The sequence below is a fragment of the Equus asinus genome, chromosome 3 (genome assembly GCF_041296235.1).
Source record: "Equus asinus isolate D_3611 breed Donkey chromosome 3, EquAss-T2T_v2, whole genome shotgun sequence".
NCBI lineage: Eukaryota > Metazoa > Chordata > Mammalia > Perissodactyla > Equidae > Equus > Equus asinus.
In genome coordinates, this window is record NC_091792.1 from 155,187,840 (window position 1) to 155,215,141 (window position 27,302).

The window sequence follows — 27,302 nt, forward strand, 5'->3', positions numbered from 1 at the left end:
GAAGCAACTGAGGCATTGAGAGGTTAAGTAAGTTGCCAAAGTCACACAGCTAGTAATGAGCAGAGTTGGGATTTGAACCACGGCATCCTGGCTCTGGAGTCTATACGCTTCACCACCACCCAGGGCACCTCTCATGTCATAAAAGGCAGGAGAGTTCAGAAGAGGGGAGGCTTACTTCCCACTAGTTGACCAGGGGAAAGGTGATCTATGCCCTAAATCCTGAAGGGCAGGATGTGGCTGTGGGGACGCAAGAGCAGACACTGAGTAAGTAAGGGAGTGGCATCAGGAGAGAGGCAGCCTCTTGGGAGCACAGTCAGTGGTTCAGCTGGCGGAGCACAGGATAGGAAGGAGCGCTGAGCTCTCGGTGGGCCTCCAGTGCTACTAGGAGTTTTATCCTGTACCCAATGAAAGGGCTGAGCTTAATGAAGATAAATGTGGCAACACCACATTAGATGGAATAGAGGTTACCGAAATTAGGCAGAAAATCTTGCTTTATTCATCTTTGTGTGCCTAGTACCACCAAAAGTAGCTGTTGGTAAATTTCTGTTCAACCCAAATTTGAGAAAGGGACAATGGCAGAGCTGGGGTGGTGACAGGAGACTGGAAAGAGGGGATGGATCTGAGATGTGAAATTTTCAGGAACACAGGAGATGTCAGAGGCAAAGCATCATCAGACCCTGAGATCTGGGGCCTGAGTGCGCAAGAGACATTAATGGAAACAAAGACAACAGAAGGAAGAGAGGAAAGAGCTGGAAATATGAAAGAAAGAAACCACTATTAACACTTGTCCTTATAAAAGGACAAAAGCAGTGCCCTTGAGACCAAATGTTCCTTCACTGACATTTTGTTCTGAAAAAAGAAACCAGGACAAATGATCTTCTAACCATTTTGTGATAAAATCTGGAGAAACTAAAGGAGATTTTAAGTAATAAAGGATCACTTTCTGAAGTTCTATAATCTATTAAATGGAAAGAGAAAAGTCACTGTGACATACACTACAATGGCCACAAAGCTGAGGTTACCAACATTCAGTGTGGCCTGAGAAACTTATAGAGTAAAAATCGGGTGCAGCCTAAAAATTGTAATAACAGACTGACTGCTTTCATGTCATGGGCCCTTGAAAGATATTTGGTTGCTTGGATCTTGTTTAACTGATCTGACCCTTTTATCTTAATCTTCTGAGGGCCATAGGAAAAGTCTGGCTCCTGGAAGAATGCCAGGAGTAGGAAGCAATGACAGAACCACTTGGCATCAGAGAGTCGAAAGAGACCAGTGACATACTGAAAACCAACAGGTAACAGTTGGCTATTTAGCTGAGTTTAGGATCAAGTGGGAATCAGACAGAAGTAAAAATATCGGCTTTATCATGATTCTGATATCAAGTGGTCCCCTAATGGAGCCTGGCACTTATGCTCTATGTCCCTGGGGCATTTGCTTTCCCACTCTCCTAGATGACCATTTCATATCGTCTCGACGCCCCTCAAACCTCCAGCACCTGCTTCCCCGTCATCAGTTCAGAAATAACTTTGCTCCTGTTTCTTGAGAACTCCTACCAGCTCCCAGCACCACATCTCCCCAGCTCCCTCCCTCTGGGCTCACAGACTCAGCCTTCTCTCCAGCTGCTAAGGAGGAAGTGCCCATCTCCTGGCTATGCCTCCTCCCCCTGGGCACCTCTCTGGCACCAGCAATGCTCCTTTCTCCCTCCCACACCATCAACCTTAAATGAATTCATATGTGCACACAGTGCTTAGACAGCGTCTGGCACACAGTGAACACCACATGTGTTAGTTACTAATAACACCAGTTTTTCCAGTCTGCTGGATCTTTCCTGGCTACATACAAACATGGGGTTATTTCTCCCAGCTTAAAAAACAAAACGTCTCAAATCCATGTCTCCTACCAGCTACTGTCCAATTTCTCCCCTCTTTTGAGTAAAGCTTCTCTAAGAAGTTTATGCCCCAGGTCTCCACTTTCCTCACCATTCTCTCTTGAACTGAATCCAAACAGGCTTTCACCCTCACCACTGCCGTCCTCGTTCCCTAAGGTCACCAATGACCCCCACACTGACTCAGCCCTCACCCCAGTTACTTTCCACAGACTGGACAGAGCTGATGGCTTCCTCCTCCTTGATTTGTTTTCTTCCTCTGCCTCCACAACACCACACTCTCCTGTCTTCCTCCCACCTCACCAGCTGCTCATTTTCAGCCTTTCTGTTGACATCCCTTAGCTCCCAACCATTTAATGACGGGTAGTTCACGGCTCAGTGCCTGAGTCTCTTCACTATCTACACTGCTCCCTTAGTGAGTTTCTCTTGTGGCTTTACCAGTGTAAATACCAGCTTTACGCTGACAAGTCCCAAATTTATAGCCCAAATTTGAACTTGAGACACGTATATCTGTCTGCTCAACATCACCACTCAGATGTTTAATTTGCAGCACAAATATGCTCAGCACTGCGCTCCTGCCCATCCTCCTCAACCACGCTCGTGCTCCAGCATTGCCCATCTGTGCGGATGGCACTTTCATGCCTTCTAGCTGCACAGGCCCCAAACTTGGAGTCATCCTTGACTCCTGTTTCTCTCCCAGCTCACATCTAATCCATCGACAAATCTTGTTGGCTCTACCTTCAAAATATTTCCAGAATCTGACCTCTTGTTATCATCCACCGCCACCTCTCTAGTCCATGCAATTGATATCCCTCACCTGGACTCTAACTGCAGCCTCCTAACTCATCTGCTGTCTCTGCCTTGTCCCTCTTCAGTCTATTCTAACACACTAGTCATACTGATCCTGTTACAAAGTAATTCAGATTCTGTTAATCCTCCCTCCAAGAACTTCCAGTGGCTTCCCACCTAAGAGGAAAAGCCAAGATCCTTAAGATGACCTACAAGATGTGGCTCCTGCCATCTCCCTGAGCTCATTTTCAACTGTCTCCCCATTCCTCTTGCTCAGTCACACTGGCCTCCTTGCTGTTCCCTGAACATTCCAGACATACTCCTACACCAGGACCGTTACACCTCCTGGCTGTCTCCTTCTTCTGAAATGTTTTTTCCTCAGCTATCTACATAAACTGGTCCCCTATGTCTTTTAGTGTTTACTCAATGTCCCCCTCTTAATGAGGCCTTCCCTACCCTATCTTTATAAAATCATACCCTCCTGACATTTTCTATCCCCTTTCGCTCCTTCCCTCCCTCAAAAAGCACTTGCCTGTTCTAACATTCTATATATTTTACTTCTTTACTTTGCTTCCTAACTGTCTCCCCCCCACAAAATATGAGCTCCACAAAGGCAAGGACTCTCAACTGTTTGTTCACTGCTGTATCCCCATCATCAAATGCTAAATCCCTAGCATTTAGTAGGTTAATAAATCAATAACCAAGTACTTTTTGAATGACCCAACTCAAAGCATGAGGTTGACATAGAGAACAGGCTTGACATGCAGCTACAACTGTGCTCCTAAATAAGTCCCTCCCAAACTGATTTTACCCCCACCCCAAGACCAGTAGGCATCCCCCTTTCAGAGCCTTCCCTGGAAAACTTAAGGTACATCCATACTGACAACAGGCCCCTCCCAATGAGGAAAGGGGGTTGTAAGCATGGGCCTCCTTTCAGTCCCAACCATCAGGTAAGTGCTCTCTCCTTCCTTGGTGTGGCACCATCACACTCCCCACCTCTAACTTCCACATTTCCTAGGGGAGAGTTGGAGGAGAGAAGGAAGCCCATAGGGTCCTGGGGAATGGACGGTCCTCCTCTCAATGAAACATGCAGAGTGAGAGCACCTTATTTTCCCCAGCAATTCCCTAGCACTCCCTAGCATCTTATTTTCTTAACTAGTTTGGCTCAACCTGGTAATCTTAACAGAATGTACTTCTACCTGAGACAGACGACCCAAAAGGGAGAAGGGGCTGAGCAAGCATGCTTGATGCCTCCTCCTCAGCTCCCCAGTGACATCAACTCGGGGCGTGAGAGGGGTGGGCAGAGGGACCACAGGAGCTTGTGCACGCCCCTAATAGAAACCGTCTCATCAGAAACAGAGGCTAAGGGTCAGAGACAAATAAACGAGACAGGTACTCACTTCCAAGTGAACATGCACCCTGTGGACAGAGCAGACCTATAAATGACTAACTCCAAGAACATTAGATTAACATCCTCCTACTCTCTCTTTTGGAAACTCAGCTCAGTGGGAAACTGAAACAGCCTAAAGGTTAATTTGATAAAACTGATTATTCAATTAAAAGGTGATGTTCCTTTAGGAAACATCATACATTAACCTTTTAAATGGGAAATTGACAGTACAGTTATTCTATCAGTAACAATAACAGAAACCAGGGAAGTTTTCCCCCTAAATGGTATTGTTTCGTTGCCAGGATATTGCGGAAAAGGTACAATCTACCAGAAGTGGAGAAACTATTTTTAATTAAAATCATTCAAGAGATCCAGCCAGAGGCTACTGTGGTTGCATGCTGTTCTGCTCTAGTAAAATGTCATTATTAAAAAAAATTAAATGGGTCAATAAAGTCTGAGCTCTACATTATGGAAAAAATTACAGCTTCCTAATTATGTCAACCTAACATAGCCTTATGGGTCTGAAGGCAATCTTTCTGAACATATTCTTTCAATTCCACCATCATAATCCATCCAAAATGTCCCTAAGAGCAGGCCAAGACCAGCACATTGCATTGGGAAGCAGGAGCAGTAAGAAAGGCTTTAAACAGTCTACCACCTTCGGGAGGGGGAACTTGATGGAAGAAGGTTAGGGCGGCCTTTCTCCATCTGGAGAGAATCTAAGGCATTGAGGGGAATGCTGATTCCCTCCGTGAATCAACTCCCCTGGTGTGACACCTAGCCACCTTCCCTCAGCCTCCTCCCTCCTTATGGGTCCCATGGGAGGAGGAGGGACTTCTCTGATTGGTAACCAGGCAGAAGGAGCTGGGCACGAACGTGCATGCACAAGCATCTAGCCACAGCTCCTTTCTCTCTCTCTTCTCTCTTTGGGATCTCACTGCTTATCGACAGCAGAGGTTCTGCTCTGTTCGTCTCTCACATGTGCTATAAAGGGGCCTGCCCCTGCCATCTGTGCTCCAGGGACTGTAATTGTTCGGTGGCACTAATGACTGAGCGGGTCTGTCTAATTCAGGAACCTTCAGCAAGGCCATCCACCTGCAGACCTAAGCTCTGCCTGCCACCTAGATTTTACTAGTGACAAAGCTGGTAACACTTCCATCTCTGTCATGTTAACCTGATTCCTACATCCCATCTCTCTCTCTCTTTCTCTCCCTCTCTCCCACCTCTCTCTGGCAGGAAATAGAAGTGCATTCTTTTTTAACTGACTCCCCCCCAACTACATCATAGGTCAAATAGGGATCCAATTCAATTACCATTCACCAAGGCACTTCTATGTGCCAGGCATTCACAAACATCTCTCTCATTTAATCCTCATAAGAACATCACCCACATTTTATAAAAAAGAACACACAAAGATGTGGAGTGAGCTGCATATACTCACATGATTAATACCTTGCAGAACTGGGACTGGAAGTTAGATGTGACTGACTGACCTCAAAGCCTATGCTCTTTCAAAGGGATCAAAACATGGCAGGAGCGGAACTCAGAGTGCCTTAGTTGGCAATGAACAGCTGCGACGGGGAAAATGAGTAAAAGACTGAGTTTCTATAATGGGGTGATGGATCAGTCAAGACCAAGAAAACCTCAGGAGCTACAGTTCTATGTGACGTTCAGACCACCCAACCAGTAAATGGCAGAGCTGCGACTGGCCCCGGGGGATCCCTGTCCTCAATCCATCGTAGCTGGGAAAGGGGAAGCTTTAGGCCAGCAGCCTGCTGTCCTGGGCAACACCAGAGAAAAGGACTGAGTGCGTCCGTGCTGTAGTGAGCTGGGAACGCTGACACACTGTGTGAGAGCTGAGCTTTGCTGTCTGAGGAGAAATGCCTTAATATCACCATCACAGTCAAAAGTTTAAAACTATTGCCAACTTACAGAATAGCACCCTGATATAATAAACTTTTGATAAATCCATTGCTTTTTTCTTTTTCCACTGCATCTCAGTTATACTGTCTTGTTTGAATCTCCCAACTAGCTGTTTAGTGATTATCACTCTCATTGTTTAGAGCAGGGTTCCACAAAACTTTTTCTGAAAAGGGCCAGATAGTCAATCTATTAGACTTTGCAGGCCATACACTCGGTCACAACCACACAACTCTGCTGTTTAGTGCAAAAGCAGCCACAGATAATATGTAAACAAATGGATGTGGCAGTGTCCCAATAAACTTCTTTATAGACACTGAAATTTGAAGGTCATATACTTTTCATAGGTGATAAAATATTATTATCATTTCCCCCCCAATCATTTAAAAATGTAAAACCATTCTCAGCTCACAGGCTGTACAAACACAGGCGGAAGGCCGGACTTGGCCTGCAGGCCGCAGTCTGCTGACCCCTGGTTTAGAGGAAGACAATGGGTTTTACAGATTAAATGACTTTCTCAGGTTCATGTGGCTAACAAGGGGGCGAGGTGGCTTGAACTAAACCAACATTTAAAGCATTCGCTTAGTTGGATGCCTTTGCAAGGCCAAGGGAAGTCAATGACGGGTTTCCATGAAAGACCTCTGTAACCACATCTTTAAGCTTAGTTGTCAGGTACTAAGAAAGGAGGTGGAAATTGATAAGTTTATACCAGTTTTGTTAAGTTTTCCAAAATGATTCTAGCTCCATTTTTATGAACTATGATATTAGTGTTTGATATACATACACACCTTTAGAAATAAAATTTACACTGCCATCTAGTGTTGACCAGCTATTTTAAATGAGAACTTACAAATAAGGTCTTCTCGGTACTATGCATTAGAATAATAATTATAGTATATTCCAAAATTATACAAATGAAATATGCCTGAACGTATAAGGTTGCCTATGTTGTTTAAGCAGATGAAGAAGCAGGGATTATTTAAAATTCATGTAGGGTATAATCACTTTCTCTGATGAAGAATAGGAAATATTTTCATTTTTGCATATATTGACAAAGTTTTTCAAAAATCAGCGGATTTATTTTATATTCTCTAACTTTGTGAGGAAGGCTTCTGAAGCACAAACACCTTAGTTTCATAAAGATGAAACCCTACACAGATGCTCCTCGTGATGTCATTTGGTAGGTCCAATCCAACTTCTCCATTAATTTACATGATACCCGTGACGCCAAGTCCTGCGGCAGAAATGCCACACTAAAGCCAGGCGCAAACGCAGGGCAGAGCAGGGGACGTGACATGTGCACTGCAACGTGCCTGTATCTGTTGAGGGCTGAAGCCTCGTCCAGAAACCATTTTAGAAGCCTCGATCAAAACGCTTTCTCTCTTTATAAAAATCAACCTAACCAAAACCCTCACTAGAGGCAGAGCTCTTCTCTCTACAAATGGAATTTTTTGCATGACTTGCCTCACCCCTTCATTTGTTCAGTAAATATCTGTTGAGTGAGAAACTTGGTCTCACTCACCTCTGCAGGCCTCACAACTACATGGTACATACAGAGATACAGACACGTGAGGGTATCAGAGTAAAGCGATTGCTGTGGGGACAGCGTGACTTTGAGGACACGGGGAACGCAAGAGCCCAGCCTGGCTGCGGGAGCTGCTTTTTGCTCTGCAGAGTATTCCACTGCCAACCTGATCTTCCCCATTACGACTCTGCATTATTAAGTAAAAAGTGAGGACAAAAGGCTCAAAAGGAACATAGGTATGAAAAAGAACAGTCACCAAAGTCATGGTAAAAAATCTGCACTTACCTATAAGCATTAATATAATCTTTCCTGTGTTCCAGAAGAAAATCTCTCAGTTTGCCAATGTGTGAAATCTAAAATTAAAAGAAAGCAAACCAGTTTAGATGGATAGACAGGCCGCACTCACAAGTAATAAATTTTAAGTTAACAGAGAATGGAATGCAGGTCATAGAAAGGATTTGAAGCTACAAACTGGACAACTTTGGTTTTACACTTGTACAATCACTAACTCGTTGGAGCTTGTGGATAGACAGTCACCCATATCCTGAGCCTTGGTCTCACTCTCTCTTTTTTTTAATTTAGGTAAAATTGGTATATAACATTATGTAAGTTTCAGGCGTACAACATTATAACTTAACATCTGTACAGAGCCTTGGTCTCTTACTGATGGTTCCTTCTTCCTGTAATTGTTGTCATCTATGACACTATGAAGAGATGATCTCTAAGGAACATTGAGAGTAAATGGGATAATGCATATCTAGTAACTAAACAGTACATGCTCAATAAAGGCCAATTCCTTTCCGGATGTGTCTTATATCTAAAATTGTATAGACAAATATTCCTTTGTCAACTTAAAAAGCAAATTTGCCTGTTATTTATCTCAAAATTACTTTATTTGGGAATAGCCAAACAACTGCAATTTGGGATGCACATGCTATGGCAAACCATAGGCAAAACAAACAAGGAAGGGGAGCTGCTTGTGTAGAGAAAAAGGAAGAGTAGGGAGGGGCTGTTCTAAGAAAATCCATCAGGGAAAGTAATGGTTCAGTGCGGCAAGGGCTTCTCATTGGCTGAGCTGCCATGTTTCTCACTGGCTGAGCTGTTGCCAGGTGGGGAGAGAAATCTTCCTCCAGCAGTAAAGTAGTTTTACTTCCTGTCCAAGATGCAAGGGTCTGTCTCTTCCTGGTTGGTGTAATTGACGATGTGTGATAGGCCGTGAGAGTTCCCCCTACACGACTTCCCGACTCCAATTCAGTTGAGGTTTTTTATTAATTTCCCACCTCCTTCCAAGTATTCTGGGGGATGGATTCTAAGGCTGGAGCTATCAAGTTTATAAATAGGGCCCATGCAGAGCAGCAGAGTTAAAGAAAAGATTCAGGGGCATCGAATTATCTCTACACAGCAAATCTCCATCTTCCCTATGGCCTGCTTCCATGGATGGATAAAAAAGACACAAAGGGGGGCTGGCCCCGTGGCCGAGTGGTTAAGTTCGCGGGCTCCGCTGCAGGCGGCCCAGTGTTTCGTTAGTTCGAATCCTGGGCGCGGACATGGCACTGCTCATCAGACCACGCTGAGGCAGCGTCCCACATGCCACAACTAGAAGAACCCACAACAAAGAATACACAACTATGTACCGGGGGGCTTTGGGGAGAAAAAGGAAAAAATAAAATCTTTAAAAAAAAAAAGACACAAAGGTACAAAGGAGTCTGTCTGTAGTGGCCGATTTCTAGTATAATAAAAACCTACCCTAAAGCACCTACTATGTGTCAGGCACTGTGGGTGGAGCTAGGGATTAAAGAATAAATAAAAGAAAATAGAAAGAGATAGGAAGAAACCTAGGACCAAAGTTTACAGGGATAAAAGTGTTCCCAAAAGGATAGAATGATTAACCAAGCCTGTGGCCTGCTCTATCCTTTGACCACTGCTCACATTAGTTTTCTCCTAAGGTCCTTTGTACTTATTCCAAACATACGTAGTCCCAGCCTTGAAGGGTCTGCTGAACGTTCATCTTTTCCATGAAAGTTTTTCTGTCAAGGCCAACTCAGGCTAATTTTCGCTTTGCTCTGAACTTAAAAGCACTTCTGCATACCACCCACTTGGCATTCACTTATACACGGCCATGTCCTCTGGCTTAACTTTTATTGCATGCTTCTTTGTCAGTGGGATTATGAACCACACAAGGAGGGGGCTGCACAGCTTCGCCTACAGTTCTAAGCACAGAAGGTGATCAATAAGTATTTGTGGAATGAGTATATGTCTAAATACAAAAATAGTATTTATCACAAAAGAAACACTCAGCATTTGTCTGGAGGTAGGTTAAATCTGGAGTTCAGTCAAATTTCCCAGAGTCTAGACTAATAATAAATATGGTCCAGAAAAGTACCCTGAGGCATTTTAAGAGCAGGAATCAAAGAAAAAATTAAGCATGGCTACAATATTCATTTCTTTACCAGATAACAAATAATGATTGAGAGTCTGCCCACTATCCCCAGCTCTGTTAGGTACTTCACATCCATGACCCCATTCTCTTCCCAACAGCCACGTTGTGGGCACTGATAGCACTGCTCCCATTAAGCAGTTTGAGAAGGCGACCTTCAAAGAAGCTACGTGACTTGTCCAAGGTTACACATCTAGTGCATGGCAGAGCTGAGGCAAACTCAGGACTGCCTGAGCTCAAATTCGGCATGTTTTCCAGTACACCACAGCTGCCTTCCTCACACTCTTATTCCTATTTCCTACTTAAGCTGCATGTAAAAGCTGACTTTTAAGACTGTTGGGGAAAAAACTAAGAGAAATGCAAACAAGGTGTTTACTGCATAACATACAAGATTTGATCGTTACTCTCCCTGCTTTAAAACTTTCAATGATTTCCATTACCTTACCCAACCCCTGCCTAGAGAGGGCCAAGTAAACAATATAAATGAGTAAAGCAGGGGAGTAGATGGGTGCAGTACATTGGCAATGATGAATTCTGGTTTTAAAATACACTGTAGCCAATGTGCCAAAGGCAGGCAATGTGTAATCTAACCAATAGGGTCAAGTCCAAACTCCCATAAAGCACTCAAGGCCCTTCCCAATTCAGCTCCAAAAGTCTCGTGTGGCCTCAGTCCGTGCTACACTCCCCCCTAAACTCCAGGCTCCAAGTCCCATGGCTTCCCAACACAGACACCCTGTCCCTGGAATGCCCTACTGACCTTCTCTCCACCACAAATTCCTCCTTCTATTTCAAGATCCTCCTTTCCTCCCTACACTCGCTCCAGGCAATGCCAGACCCCACTAAGTCACAAACATGAGACACAGATCTACTTCAGCATCTATTTCTTCATGATGATGCAAAGACTTTTGTGGACTGACTTCCCTTCACCAAACTGCAAGCTCCTAGAAGGTAAAGGGTCTTCTCTCTTTCCCCTGAACTTGTCAGATATAGTTCCTGGTGCACAGCAGAGCCTCAGAAACTTTTACTAAATGTTGAATAAATAGTTGGTACTGCATAATCCCCAAAAGATTATACCTACTGTGGTAGGCAGAATAATGCCACCCCTCTTCCCCTAAAAGATGTCCAAGTGCTAAGCCCTGGAGCCTGTGAGTATGTTACGTTACATGGCAAAGGGGGCTTAACGTAGCAGATGGAGTTAAGGTTGACCTTAAAAGAGGGAGGTTATCCTGGATCTATACTGTATTATCCAGGTAGGCAGGCCCGATGCAATCACAAAGCTCCTTAAATGTGGAAGAGGGAGGCAGAAGAGAGGGTCAGAGTGATGCCATGGGAGAAGGACTCAATCCAATGCTGCTTGCTTTGAAAATGGAGGAAGGGGAGCTAAGGAATTCAGGCAGCCTCTAGAAGCTGGAAAAGGCAAGGAAACTGACTACTCGCTAGAGTCTCCAAAAGAGAACACAGCCCTGCCAACACCTTGATTTCAGCCTGGGGAGTTCCCTTTTGGACTTCTGACCCACATAACTATAAGATAATAAATTTGTCATCTTAAGCCACTAAGTTTCTGGCAATTTGTTACAGCAGCAATGAGAAACTAATATACTCTGTCTTAGTCAGTTTTGGCAACTATATCAAAATATGAAAGACTGGGTGGCTTATAAATAAGAGAAATCTATTTCTCACAGTTCTGGAGGCTGGATGTCCTAGATGAAGGTGCCGGCAGATTTGTTGTCTGGTGAGGGCTCTCTTCCTGGTTTGCAGATAGCTGAGAGAGAGATCCTCTCTCTCATGTCTCTTCTTATAAGGGCACTAATCCCATTCATGATGGCTCATCCTCGTGACCTAATTACCTCCCAAAGCCCCACCTGCAAATGCCAGCCCACCAGGGGTTAGGGATTCAACATACGAATATGGGGAGACACAAACATTCAGACCATAGTATACCTGCTTAGAACCTTAATATCCATGACAGTTTTTTTGTTTAGGAGTCCCAAAGTTTTCCACAAAAAGATTACAAAGGTCCAAAGAAATCTACTACATAGGCTAGATCCAAATGCCCACCCCTTACTGACCTCCCACCCCCATCTTTAGCTGGCTCTAGTCTACCGCAGTGGAAAGGTGTGTGGGGATGAGCGTCAGAAACAAGACTGCCCACAGGCATCTCAAAAACATGATTACGAGAGGGTTCACTTAAAGTGTAACAAATGTGATCCCAGTTTCTTATGTTCTATAATGGCAAATTCTTATACAATGAATTTATTAAAACAGAGCAAAGCTTGTTCAGGATTAGATGGATTTCTTAATACGTTCATAGGTGTTAAGTAATTACTGATTTAATAATATCACCAACACAATGACTCAATACTTAACATGAGCCCAATGCACAAAATATTTCAAATGCCAAGAATGAAAAGAATACATGAATATTAAGATTTCTGCAGGTATTTGACAGCCCTGAAATTCTATTAGATTCCTAAACTAAATACACACAAAAAAATCACAATAAATCAATAACAAAGAAAAAAATTTCAATAGGTGTTTATCTAAATAGACACACTTAAGTCCCCAAATAGCATTTTATGATGGGGTTACCTTCATAAAGAATGATTTGAGGGGCCTGCCCGGTGGCGCAGCAGTTAAGTGTGCACGTTCCGCTTCTCGGAGGCCCGGGGTTTGCTGGTTCGGATCCCAGGTGTGGACATGGCACCGCTTGGCACACCATGCTGTGGTAGGCATCCCACGTATAAAGTAGAGGAAGATGGGCATGAATGTTAGCTCAGGGCCAGTCTCCCTCAGCAAAAAGAGGAGGATTGGCAGCAGTTAGCTCAGGGCCAATCTTCCTCAAAAAAAAAAAAAAAAAATGATTGATTTGACAGTTTAATCACATGACTACCATGGTCTTTGTAGATGCTTGGCCACCTGGTTACTGTTGTGCTTAGTCCTATGTTTTAATGAACTGCCAAGCACAGCACATTATATTTCAGACAATTCTGATATGCCCTTACGTTTTCAAATTTTTAGAGGTTTATTGAGTAGTTGTATACTTTGGAATTTTAATGTTTCCACACATAGCACTAATTTTAAGAGTCATTTATATGATAAGAGAGTCACTGCTACATGTGTATCTAAAGAGAATGGCTCCTACTTCTAAAAGAAGAAAGGCCATTGCAGGGTCAAGTTTGACAAGGAAATCAGAGTAAAAGAAAGTACATGTGCCCTATAAAGATCTAAAAGCAGTGTTAATTTCCTGTAGTCTTGATACTGCTGAATGACCTGGGGAGTGAGGTTGTGGAGAGGGTACTGGGAGGAAGGAAGGGGTCAACGGAAAAGTCTTTGTGGGACCAGGCCGGTGACAAGACACAGGGGCTTCACAGAGGAGGTGACATTGAAGCAGAATCTGGAAAGAGGAGCAGGAATTCTTTGGGTGGCATGGAGCTGGGATAAAGAAGGCTGTTCCAGGCAAAGGAAGAACGCTCCCTGGGAGTGCTTTGAGGGCTGAACCATGCTGTGGGGCATTTCACAGGCTTGGGCGGCAGAGGGACGCCCCATTTTCATAGCTTTATGCCTTTGTAACTGCTTTTCCTTTGCCTGGAACCTTCTTTATCCCAACGCCACACCACCCGAAGAACCCCTGCTCATCCCTCCAGGTTGATTCCACTTAAATGTCACCTCCTCCATGAACACATCCTTGCCTAACACCTCCCTTAGTATTTTACATATACCTGTCGGCACTTTCCACATTACATTAGAGGTATTCATCTATGACGGCCACTAGACCCAAATTAAGTTCCTTGAGGTCAGGATCTATGTCCTGTTCATTTTTGTATCTCTGGTAGTGCCTAAACATTGGAAAGGGGAAAGGAGGAGAAAAAGAGAGGGGGAAAAAGGGGAATCCAACAGAAAAGGCTTCAAGACTTGATAACTCCTGACGTACAAGCTGGATCAAAATGGTATCACAAGATTGCACCTACATAACTGTGTGAACAAACACATGAAGAAGGACATGCCCACTGTCTCTGCAAATAATTCTCCTAGAAAGCCAGAGAGGTAGGTTCAGAAGGTGCAAGCATCGGCATGTAAAGTGCGAGACTGTGCCACCGAACGCCCTTCACGAGAGGGGATCTGTTCTCATGGTCAATCATGCTCCACCTGACGACGGCCCACCAGGGAAGAGTTTTTACGTCAGTGAGCTGTGGTTCTGATTGCACTGTTGAATTATGTCAAATATTTCTACAAGAGAGGATGGATATGGCCAAATAGAGAATCTTTCATTTCTAACACAAACTGTAGTTTAAAAACAAAACTGAATTGTAGCTAAAAGAGAAAAGTAAGAAAGGAAAAGAAGGTAATATCTAATATCTCCTCTGTACCAGTCTCTTTAAGTGGGTTACTTCATTTAATTCTGACAACAACCTTGTAGAAACAGATATTTTTCTTAGTGGAAAGAAACCTAAGCCGTGAGAGTGGTGCTGCCAACAGAGCTGGGATTAGAAGCCCTAGTTACGCTGAGCCAGCACGGGCCCCTCAAACCAGTCAGATTCATGAATATGTTGGTTTTCTCTAGTTCCATTTGATATTAAAGTTATTTTTATGCCTTCCACGTATTGTTATGTCACTGGTTTAAAAAACCTCCCTCTTAATATTTAATAGAATGGAATTATAATGAATTTTTACTTAGGTGTGATAATGGCATTATATATTATGACTATGTTTTTATTTATCTTTTTGTTTTTAATTCCTTATCTTTTACAGATATATACTGAACAACTTACAAATGAAATGATACGACGCCTGAGATTTGTGACAAAATAATAAAGGGGGCTAGGTAACAGATGAAACAGGATCAGTAATGAGTTGGTAGCTGTTGGAGATGGACACATACATACATGTCACTTCCTTATACTACTCCGTCTACTTCAGCATATATTTGAAATTTTCCATAATGAAACATTATTTTAAAAAATCTCCCATTTAGCACTTTCTTCTCTTAACATTTTTAGTCATTTTGAAGTACAGATCTTCTGCTGTCAAACTAGTAATAACTCATACTTGAAACAACTAAATCCCACCCACAATCTGTAGCTACTTCATTTATAAGTACTTGCACTCTGCTAAAAGTTGCATTTAACAGGATCAATACCATTTAAAAAAAATCAACAACGAAACCTTCGTTGAGTGTTCACCACGTATTCCAAGAGCTCAGCATGCATTAGCTCCTCTAATTCTCCCAGCAACCCCCCATGACACAAGTAACACTATCACACCTGTTTTACAGATGACAAAACTGAGTCAGAGAAAGAGTCAATAATTTGCTCAGGGACAGATGGGGTGAAGCCTGGATGGAAGCCAGGCATTCTAAACGTCAGGCTTGAGTTCTTAACCCCTAAATTTAGGCACAGATTCTTGACAGGTCACAACTGTGGTTTTCCAGTAGAGTATTCACAAGGGGGATGACAGGGAACTGAGACAAAGCATCTGAGTGAGTGACGTCAAGCTGTTCTTTTTTCTTCTATCTGTATTCAACAATGCACTACACACTTGACTTCACCCAATAGTGACACTTACCAAGCACCAGCCACGTGTGTGCCAGGCAGTGTGTAAGCTGCTCAACACGTGCTGCCACTTACCCACCCTGTGACAACTGGCTAAATGAGACATTACTCCCATGTGATGTAAAAACGTGGAGACTGAGGCCCACACAAGGTCATAAGACTACTAAGCAGCAGAACTGGATTGATCACAGGTCTTTATGACTCAAAGGCTAGGTTATTTATTCTATACTATACAGTCAGAAGACTAATAAACCACTAATAACGAGCTTCAGTTTGAGGTTTTTGTTCATAGAAATGTAAGCTGGGTTTCACATGAGAGTATTTGTCTATATTGATTTTAAATTGTTTTTAACTACAGTGGATACAGAAAGATCTGCAAGAAAGGTTTTTGAATGTTTCCACATATAGCGCTCATTCTGAAAGTCACTTATATGATAAAGCAGGAACATGCATACATCTAAACAGCCTGTTGTCACTGGCCGAAGCCGTGTCCTCTGAGGTCAGCTGCTGTGCCTTGCGTTTTGCAACATGGGAGGCTTGGAGTTGGCAAGGCCGTAGGGACATTAAGAGGAAGGGCCACAAACAGGAGCAAGGAAAGAGGACAGTCATAAAGTCTGTACAATGGTGACCAGCTCATTCTGAGTATCGATCATCAACACAGGGTTTAAACAAGTAAGGACGACAACTCCAGGACTGGTTTTCTTCCCCACAGGTAAGTTCATCTCTATCCACCCTTTAACTCGGGATGGGGTAGGCAGAGGAGCAGACTCTGGGCAGAAGACTCGCTGTAGGGTTTGGGTAGAGCAGGGCAGAAGAGAGAGACGGGTAAGAAATCCAGGAAGCTGGCTGAGATCTTGGCTTCCAATCTCTGGCTCGCCACTTACTGCTGAAGGGAACCCTGATTCCTCGTTCCTTAGGCGTCATGTGGAGGGCCTTCAGCTGGACTAATATTGGTGGCTATCTCCTTCGCCTTCACTCACTCTTCTGAGGGAAGAGGAGCGACTTATCTGGTTTATGATTTGGAGAAGGGAATGAGCACGCTCGGCAGCCAGCCAGCAGAGAGGGGCTATTCTGGCCCATGTTCCACTCACATTTGGCCACAAACCTAAAGCTAGGTTCTCTGCGTGGCTTTTTAAGGTTCTGACTCCTGTACTTCTCTTTTAGGTGGTTCCAGAATTGGACTGGGAAGAAAGGAGTGCTTTTTATAAGCTCCCCTAAACTCGTTTAACCTTTGCCAACCGTAATTTTGAGGAAGTTGCTTAATCTCCCAGGGCTTCACTACAAAGAGAGGGCAGTAAAAATTATTTTTAAAAAATGGTAGTAGCACAACTTATCAGCGCAAAATAACCAATAACCATCCTATAGATAAGAGGAACAAGGTGAGTTAACTTGAGCGAGAATGAGGACTATAACCCAGGAAGGTCTTAGAAAGCGTTCTGGAGAAGCATGGTTTTCAGTACAGTCTTATATCTTTTTAGAACAAAGAACATACGTTAAACACACCCAGGATACATTTTCATCAAAATTTCAAAGAGGTATTCAGCTGCAAATTAGCAGGTCAACAGGACTGTGATGTCAGGAAAGGGACTGATCTGGGAGTTACCAGTAGGGGGAGGAGGAGAAGTCTGCCTTCTTATCTTAAGAGAATGCATTCTTTACTTTAATGGTTAAGCAGATGTACAATGTATGTTTGATAGGCCATAAATCAGGCTTTTTCATCTAAGCCGAATCAGTTTTGAACCCGCATAGTTATCCCATAGCCCTCAATACGTGAAAACCTCTTTTTAAGGTTAACAGCCAACTTTTATTGAGTGTATACTACATGGCAGGCACCAATCTAAATGCTATGTATCCATTATCTCAGTTACTTCTTCTAACAACCCTATAGGATAGGTTCCATTTGTTGACGAAAATAATCCATAACCAATCTATAAATGAAAATTTGGGTGAGTTTATTCTGAGCTTAAATCTGAAGATTATAACCCGGGAGAGTCTTTCCACAAAGGAACAGAGCACTCCAAAGAAGTGGGGGTATCCAGGGTGGTTATATACCCTCAAAGGGTATGTTTCACATATGATTGAAATGTCCCGTTTACAATAGTCACGAGGCTGCTCTGTCAGCACAGCGATTGATGGAAACAGCAGATAGGTCTGGGGTCTCAGTGAACGTCCGCAGGTTGGCAGGTCTGTTGCCTCGAGCTGGGCGGTCACAGATGAGCGCTGCAATCAGTTCCCAGCCTAAAGAAAGATGCTTAATCTTTAAGGAGATGCCAATGTTGGGAGGGGGAGGGAAGTTGCACCTTTATCTCAAAATGTCTAAGCAGACATACAATGCATGCTCAATGGCCACAGTCAGGCCCTTTTGGAAAAAACAAAGTCAGGCCGAATTAGGTTTATACCAAATGGCTTCCTCATATACTCCAATATATCCTATTGCTTGCCATTTCAATTTGTCACATTATAATCTCATTTTACAGATGAGAAAACACTGAAGTAACACATTTCATATAAACGGTTCAAAATAAATGGGAGACTGTGACTCCCAAACCAAGCGCCTGTGTGCTGTCCGTCTCCACAAGTCTACCCACAAAGATGACCCTGCTCTCCCATCTGAGCATGGTGGGCCTCTGAGGGTTACTTTCACCAGAAGTGGAGATGGAACATTTTGAGATTAAAGTACCCAATGGTGCGATGACTTGTTCATGTGAAAGGCACTGTCTTTAGCTACGGGACAGCACAAAGCTATCAGCCATGCTTCAGGATCAGCCAGGATCTGGCTTCTTCATGAGGCTGATACTTAACCAAATGAGTTACTTAATCTCCATTCTAAAACTATAGGTATTCATCTGACCCATCCCTTTCTTTCTCTGAAGATAAATCAAATTCACTTTTAAGTGACTATAATTTAATAAGGTGAATTTCCCAAATCATCACGACATTGAAATTTTCCATACAACCATTTACCATAAAAGCAAACTGATTATAAAACAGTAGCAGTATGGTCCCTATATTAGATGTACTTGACAGGGAAAAAAGATGCTCACGTCACCTGTCCTTGTACATAAAGGTTTTACTAGGAGAGGCCAAACAAAAACATCCCAACATAGGTACCTGTGAGACCTGGTCCCATGGGTGAATCTGCACTGTTGACGTGGACCCAACCTCAGGGACTACTCCTGGTTTTCCCACAAGCATATTGTTGGGGGTGCAGGGCGGGGGAGGGGTGGGGTGGTCCAAGGTTGCCCAAAGCATGTTCTGTGTGGTCCATTTACATACAATACATGAGATGATACCTAAAGCTGTACACATACAGAGAGCGGAATCTAGAAGACTGCTGATGAAAACGTTGATGGTTGTCTGGGGGCAAGATTTAGAGATTTGGCTTTCTTCTTAATACATTTTTATACTTTAAAATTTTTCTGCAATTAGTATGTACAATCTTTGTAATTAGACAAAAATGCTTTTAAACAAAAAGATCAATCTCCCCACATACCTCCCTGACTAAAAGTGTACAGGGACTCGCCATCACCACAGGAGCAAGTCCCAGTCCTCCGCCAGAGCCCTCTCGCGTCCCTCTCCCTGCTGACTGACTTCCCCAGGTTCAACGCCCCCCTCCCTCCCAGTCCCCATCTTCTGAATTACTCCTACACACAGGACTCTACTCAGGCGACACACCTCCTGAAAGACTGCTCTGCCACTTCCAGGCCAGGCTAACGACCCTCTTTTCGGAGATGGTACCGTCTTGTTTCCGAAGTGTTTTCATGTCTATCTGATGTAAGCTGCTCAGGCATATGCCATCCCAAAGTGGTTCCTCAATAACGATTTAATGCTCTGAACTGAATTTTCTTTCTCCTTCAAAAATTAATAGTAGGGTAAAACTCCAAACATAGCAAGTTGGCTCCATTCTTCACATTATCCACTAGATGGCAACACAAGTATCATAGTTGTACTAATAATGGGAACTCTCAAAAATATCGCAATTTTTTCCCAAGAGCTTTTAAAATTTCTCTGGTTCTCTGTTTCTGATCTAGAATCAAAGGATTACTACAGGTTAATTGTTCTGCACGGGCTGAAGCTGAAATGACATTGTTTTAAATTATGCGTGTGCACTTGGATGAATCCAAGAAGATTTTAAAATACTTCACTCTGTGCAGGTTCGACACAAAGGGAGCTCCGGGAGCATGGCTGCCATCTGCCACTGCAGGCGGCAGGCCCAGCTTTGTTTACATGTGTCACCCACAGAACAGTCCTGCTAGCTGCTCCTTCGTGGGTGTTTTATAAATTACCCAAAGCAAGATAAACTGTAAAACAAAAACCCTGGTACAAAACGGTGGGATTCTTCTCAAAGGATGACGGCATTTTAACTGTAGGGAGAGTTCAAAGCAGAAACAAGTGTCCTTTGCTGATCACAGCAGTGGTTTGACTCGCAAGCCACTCCCCGCCCCCCTAGGATGATAGGAATTCTGTTCTGCTGGCACTCCCAACACTCCCAACAAAGACTTGATTGATTATGAAACACTAAGTACCGATTTGCATAATTTGCCTCTGTAAGAAACAACCATTGTTCAAGATTAAAGAGACTCCAGTAGGTCCCTCTGGCATATTGTAAAAAGTTCCCTGTAACACAAAATCATTATTTTTTTCATTCAATCGGTGGACACAGCTTGCTGTTAAGCTTAGTAAGCAGCCAAAGGCACAGCCAGAACAACCGCTGTTGTATAAATGTTTGCCAACTACTGATAAGCTAAAATGGTTTTTCACAAGGATTGTGTTTCCAAGTTTAATTTGGAGGCCCACTAACTAAATTCCAAATCCACTCCCTTCAGTCCTAATTGAAAAATGCATCCATACCAATTACAGCTAAAGGTTCAGAACCAACACCCGTCTGGAGCGCGTCGACCCTGCTGAAATCACAGTGGGGGTTGTCCGAGTCCCGTCCCATGCAAGAGAAGCTCCCCAGTGACTAGTCACCCACAAAAGGGTCTGGCACGGCCACAGACATTCCCCTGGCACCCTGGGTCCCAGCGGTGAGTTTGTGAAGGGGCTACACGATGAACTGCTCCTTCCATGCTTTCTGCTTTCCTCTCGGCAGTTGTTAAGTACTATGGCTGGCCTCCTGTCACTTCCCCCCCCACTACATGATGCCACCCTTCAACGAATGCAGGGCACTGGAGGGGTGACAGTCATGGTGGGAGCTCCCAGGCCTCACACAAGCTCCCACTGCTCTCACCTGCCCCTCCTGAAGCACTACGCTCCCTCCTCTTCCAGGACCCCACTCTCTCCAGGTTCTCTTCCTAAACCTCTGTCAACTTTTCTTCACCTTCTGGTGAAGAAGACTTCCTCCTTGGCTTTTGCTAACCTCAAACTTTCTTAAGTTCAGCCCATACCCATTCTTGCTAAACCACTCGTTCCCAGCCATAGCTTTATTTACCATCTACAGAAATGTCCACCCAGCCCCTGCCTCGTGCCTGTGTTCCAGATAAGTCTACTGTGTGTCCCACTGGTGCCTCAAAAGCAACATGTCTCAAAGCGTTAATTACTTAACCATCTACACTCACCCCTCCTGACTCACTCCCAGTCCTCTCTGTACCTATCCCCAAAGAGAAAGAGCCTCTCTCTCTCTCTCTTTCTCTCTCTCTCTCTCGACTCCCCATGTTAGAAAATCTCAGATCATTTTAGACTCTTCCTTCTTTTTCACCAAGAAATTAAACTGGTCAGCTGGGCCTGTCCACTCAACTTGGTAAACATCTGCCAAAGGAATTGGTACCCACCACCCAGCTTCTCATCCTGTGCTTCCTGCACCGACCCCACACTGCAGACCCTCAGAGCTCCTCTTTGCTGGGGCCTGCTCTTTTCGGCCTCTGCACTTTGGCACCTGCTGTTCTCTACGCCTGGAACGTTTTCTTTCTCACGGGCCAAACTTCTACTCAAGTGTGCTGGGCCCCAGGAGGTTTTAAAATACGGCATTCTGGGTTCACTTCTCACTTTCTCTGCATGAAGTCTTCCCTGAGGCATGCTATAAGTATCTGTTGTAAATGTTAGTTGAATGCATATATATTCTATGCATTATACACATTATCTATATAGATATGTATAAAATATTTAAATGTTAGTGGAATATATAAGTGGTCTATCCCATCAGTCTGGAAACCTCATTAGACAAAAGACATAAGGTGATCTTGATGTAAGGGAAACTGTAATCAGTAGCTAGATAACCTGTTTGGATTTTTGTTGAGAACCAATGCCAACCTCAGTGGGTTGCAGCTTGCAGAATTCTGCAAATGATTTTAAGAGAGAGAAATAGGTGCGTGAAAGACAAGAGAGATGGATTTTTCTACTTTCACCTTCTATTCCAGCTTCTCAGATCTTGAGTAGCAGACAATAGGGATGCTTAAACAGAGGGGACAAGGACAAATAACACTAGTTGGGATGAATTTGGTGGGCTAATTTCTGATGTCAGCAACTAACTTTCTAACAACCTGAAAAGTATTGATCTTTTCTAATATTAATCTCCTAACCCCTTTTAAGAAATTCAGAAATTAAAAAAATAAAATCTTGCATTCTTAGTGTTAATGACACAACGAAAGAACTCATGACTTAATTTCAAAAGTTGGGTAGCACCATACAGCGGTTAATGACCCATGAAGCTCAATGCAACACCCATTTTAAAACAGGTCTAGGACCCTTAAACCTGAAGAAAAAGCAGAAGCCTATATCATGTTCTCAACTTCTGCCTCCTCACTCCTTCTGGCCCCAACCTCCTCTTTATATCTCATTGTCTTCATGATCAAACTTTAATCTACTCAAACATTTTAATTCCCATTCTTCGAGCTCCCCAAACTACATTTATTTGGCATTGCTAGCATATTCCTTCCATCTTCAAAGCTCAGTCTACTCCTGGCTTCTCTGACCTTTCTGTTTGCCCACCACATGTTAGAAGATGCACAGAGCATAAAGCAAGCCATTATCTGCCTTCCTGGATGCTCAAGACCAACAAGGGCCTGGAACACACTGACCAACTTTGTTTGAGGAGCAGCACGGTAGGGAGCCCAATGCCTCTTCCAGGTCATCCTTCCTCAATTCCACTTTAAATAGTACCAAGTTCTTTTCACTCTGAATTGAGTTCAGCTACTGTGCTCCTTACATCAGAGACTTCTCTTTTCTCTAAGCATTCCCAATCCCCTCGAGAACTCTTTACACGAAATACACTTGCAGCTTCTCACCATACTTATTACTTTCCTCTAAATGTAGCAATTTATGAGCCTCAAAAATCAAAGCTGGTTCCAAGAATGGACTCAATACTATGTGTGTCAACAGGGAGTAAAGAGAGAGCAGAACCCTCACCTCCCTTGTTCTAGCCTCTGGGCTTCTATTAATGCCACCTAAGAGCATGTTCGCTTTCATGTCACTAAGTCAAGGTGACAACATGAACTAAAATCATCTTTTCCATGACTGCTACTGATAAGCTATATCTTCAAAATACCCATATTTGACCCTGGCCTCCTGTCATTTACCATTCTGATCATTGTGCCATTAAAGAAAGCTGTAACTAAAAATCATCAATTAAAAAAATGAGATGAAAACAGGGCTGAAAAGGAAGCATGGAGCTATACACCCGTCCTGTGGACAACCAACTCAACTAGTCACAGACACCCTCATAGTCCAAATATTCAGTCCATTTAAGAAAATGTTTCCTCCACAAAAATATCATGGACTTTGAAATTAGCTCTTCTCCTCACCTACCTGCCCAGCAACTCGATCCAAAAGTGCACAATAAGACTAGGGGGACACGGCTCGTGCTCCGTGAGCCTCTGCTGGGTAATCATCACTACTTTCATTTCTGTGTGCTTGGAAATCTTTCTTTCATTTGTTCCCTTGACAAATCCGTAAGACCCAGGATGGGCCAGGCACATTAAGGAGGGAGTAACAAAGAAGAGAGGAAGGGAGGAGGGTAAACAGAACAGGAAGTTCCAGCCCAAGGACCTCCCATGGCTCTGTACTGCTTTTCAGACTCAATCCAAACCCTGTTTGGTCTGAGGCTGTGTGTAGAGTATGTATGCAGAAACCATGCGTGTAGAGGCTGTGTGGAGAGTGTGCATGTGTGTTGCATTCTTCTCAGTGTCTTTAATGTAAAGCACGAACGACAGACTCATACAGACCGGGGTTCCAATCACAGCCCTGCCACTTACGACTGATATGGCCTTGTGCAAACTATTTAACAACTTCGAGCTTTAATCTCTGATGTATAAACTTGAAACAATAATAACACTGAAGGAGGGGCCGGCCCAGTGGTGCAGCGGTTAAGTTCGCACGTTCCGCTTCTCAGCGGCCCAGGGTTCGCCGGTTCGGATCCCGGGTGCAGACATGGCACCGCTTGGCAAAAGCCATGCTGTGGCAGGCGTCCCACGTATAAAGTAGAGGAAGATGGGCATGGATGTTAGCTCAGGGCCAGTCTTCCTCAGCAAAAAGAGGAGGATTGGCAGTAGTTAGCTCAGGGCTAATCTTCCTCAAAAGAAAAAAAAATAATAATAATAACACTGAAGGAGACTATAAGTTGTCAATGAAAATAATTAAATAGTCTGACACTGTGTCTGGCACACAGTAGGTGCTCAATCATTTTAAATTTTCTTCTCCTGCTCTCCCCTCATCACTAAGACTCACTCAGGAGGTGGGGTTAGCCTGGTCTGTGGACTGCCACATGGCAGCGGATGGAAGGGGAGGTGTAGGGACCTGGGCCATGCTAAAGGGCCATGACCTAGGTCATTCCCAAAATTGCAGCCCTAAGCAGAGTGAAAAGCTGTCAAGTCAGAAGAACAACAAAATAAACTGGATTTGGCGCAAATCCAGCATCACTGAAGGACAGGTGGTGGTAACACTAGTAGTTAACATTTATGGAGTGCTTACTGTATACCAGGCATGATTCTAGGGGCTTTACACATATTTAATTTATTTAACCTATGAGGTAAGTACTGCTATTATTCCATGAAAGAGAAGGAAACTGAAGCCTAGAGAGAGGTCAAGCACGCTGCCGAGGGTTCCACAGCATGTCAGTGACACATCACAATTTGGCCCCAGAGAGTCTGGGTGCAGAGTCCAAGTTTAACTGCCTTGATGGTAATGGGCAGCCTCCACCTGTATCAAAGGTTAGGAGCAAAGGCAGGTAAGGGCACAGAGCAACGAGCACCATGAGGAGTGGGGGTGGCCAACTGATGCAGGCTCAGTTCCATGATGAGGGGCATCTGAAAGAGGCTTTCTTGAAAGCAGCTTGGGGACAACTCACCTGGGTACAAACAGCTCCCAAAAAGAGCTGAACTTGGACAAGTGCTCTGCTGTCCTGCTATACCACCTCCACAGCAGAGCCACACCTCACGTCAAGCTTAACTTTAGTGCATAAGGTGAAGAGCACACACAGTCCAGAAGACACTTACAAAGGCCACACTGGATTCCATCACACACTCTTCCAATGAGCTCAAAGCAGCTCGTTTCCCCCAGAGCAGGAACAGATCACTCTTTCTTCAGTTGTGCATCAGAGGAAGTGAGTTCAGGAGACTGAGGAGAGTGAAAATGCTTATTCTTAAGATGCTAGAATCACAGGCAGTGAGGCAACACACTCTTACTAGAAGAGGCCCCAGGAAAATATAAACAAGGAAGGCAACAGCCATGCACAGCTGGCTCCCTCACCCTGCGGCACTCACATGCGGAGTGGACAAGAGGCCCTGTTGACATGGGCGTTTCTTTTCTGCCAAGCACACAGTTAACCTGCCAGTCCCATCGCTGTGGGATGCACCTCCAGTGTACGGTCTGCCCCTCCCCTGGACCCCAACTCACTCTCCTCGGTATGTTTCCTCTGCTTGCATCACCTTCCTTTTTCTCCATGCGGGTACTCTCCTCTTGCTTCGCCACATGCCTGTGCTGGGACCACCGTTCACATTTGCACTTCACAGGCAGCCTGTATCCATTTTGCTCTTTTGGAAAACACAATATGCATCCAAGCAGAAGGTGTGGTGAACGGCCAGCTCCAGGAAGGGAGGGGGACATTGAGCTTCTGGGACTTGTAGCCAGTTCCAGGCCTCAGTCACTGCTCTGGGCCTAGATTCCTCACCTGCACGCTGCAAAGGTTATACAAGAAGGTCCTTTCGAATCAGAAATTCCAAGATAACTTTTTGGTGTCCAAATCAACTTGAAAGTTCCTTATGACCAAACCCTGCTGGTTTCTTTTCATTCCTTTTATGCTTTCCAAAGTTTCAAGCATGATCCTAAGGATCCATCAATTCCTGGGGATCCTCAATTAAGGTTTTCTGACTTAGGGCAATTCAGCTGTCAAATCTTGGAAAGTCTGGTCATAAGAAATAAGCAGTGGAGCTGGATTTGAAACCAGGGAGTCTACCCAGAGCCTGTACTCTTAACTTTTCCTTGTTCTTATTATTCTTCAGAACTTTGACAAGAGGGGCGAAAGGAAAAAACATTCTGTTTATATCTGATTTCCTCAAATTAAAACCTCAACTCTACCTTTAAAACTATCTATTTATCTTACATAACAAATAGTGTAAAATTCAAATTTGAGTTTCATTTTCTAGAGGGGGTTATATTTTTAACTTCTTGAGTAGCCTTCCAGAAAGAATCATGAACATCTAAAGTATGTTCTCGACCTTTTCACTGAGCACAGACGCCTTTGAGACTGACAAAAGCACGTTATCTGATCTCTTCTCTTAAGAAAATGAATATTCCCACAAATACAAAAACTTCCTGCCTATCATTTTGAACTTTAGAGACACTTGGTTCACTGGAGCTCAGGTTAAGAACCTCTGATCACAAAAGATGGTTCAAAAAACAAAGGAACAAACACCAAACACAGAAGGGTACAACCTTTCTGTAAAGCTCCTGTGCGTAAAGAAGCACTTCCAGTTCAGCACCAAGGGACAGCCGCTGGCCATCCGTCCACAGAGGCTGTCTGCACAGTAACACCAACCAGTCATACCAAGGGATGGGCAGAGGCAGCAGGGACCCTGGGGCCTGAGGTGTGGGGGAAGACTGAGTGCATTGTGATAACCACTCATACATCTGCCTTACAACATAGAGAAAAGGGGAGAGATGGAAGAGAACCACTAATTCATGGCTGTCATTGTTATCGTTATCGTTATCGTCATCATCATCATCATCATCATCATAAATATTCAGTGTTTATGTCAGGCACTGAGTTAAGCTTGTTGCATAGATGACCTCATTTAATTCTCATAACAAACAAGAAAACAGTTGAGGAAACTAAGGCACAGAGCCATTAAGTAACTTGCCAACGTCACACAGCTGGCAAGGAGAAAAGTGAAGGTCCATACTCCAAAACTGACTCCAGAGCCCGTGCTCTTAAACTCTTCACTCTGTGCCTCCAAGCTTGGGTTCTTCCAGGATAAAACCTGAGCTGAAGAACAAAGCAAAGCAGCGTTATCATCCGGCCTTCTACAACTCCCCCACACCGAACTCATTAAAACGAAGCCACCAATTTTATTTATCAGCTTCTCCAAAAGCACTTGCTAAACGTCTTCTAAATTCTTCCAGTCATGGCAGAAAATACTAAGCAAATAAACACAGTCATACTCCACTGTAGTACGTTCCACATCCCAGGAGTATGTTCACTCCCTTTTGTGGTAAAGAAGTAAAAGACTTTTAAAAACTGTATTTCCAAAAAGAACTCTGTCGTGTTAATTTTGAATTTCCAAACCCTGGCAAGGTTCCTAGCTCAACAAATGTCTGTTGAAGGAGTGATACATTTTACCAAGAATTTGTCATTCTAAAATAAACATTAAGGAACA

General features: G+C 43.8%; 1 protein-coding gene across 20 annotated transcripts in view; it reads right to left on the reverse strand.

The window, feature by feature from the left end:
- The window catches only part of STX18 (syntaxin 18), a 127,937-nt gene that overhangs the window by 46,701 nt on the left and 53,934 nt on the right, over nucleotides 1-27,302 (reverse strand). For 11 of the 20 annotated variants that reach the window (XM_044767840.2, XM_044767845.2, XM_070506240.1 and 8 more), the window contains one exon: nucleotides 7,795-7,862. In XM_044767840.2, the coding sequence (XP_044623775.1) occupies nucleotides 7,795-7,862 (68 nt within the window). Of the gene's footprint in view, nucleotides 1-7,794; nucleotides 7,863-12,535; nucleotides 12,667-24,923; nucleotides 25,045-25,323; nucleotides 26,912-27,302 lie in introns of all 20 variants that reach the window. The other 9 variants (XR_011502360.1, XM_070506239.1, XM_070506252.1 and 6 more) reach the window with 3 other exon arrangements.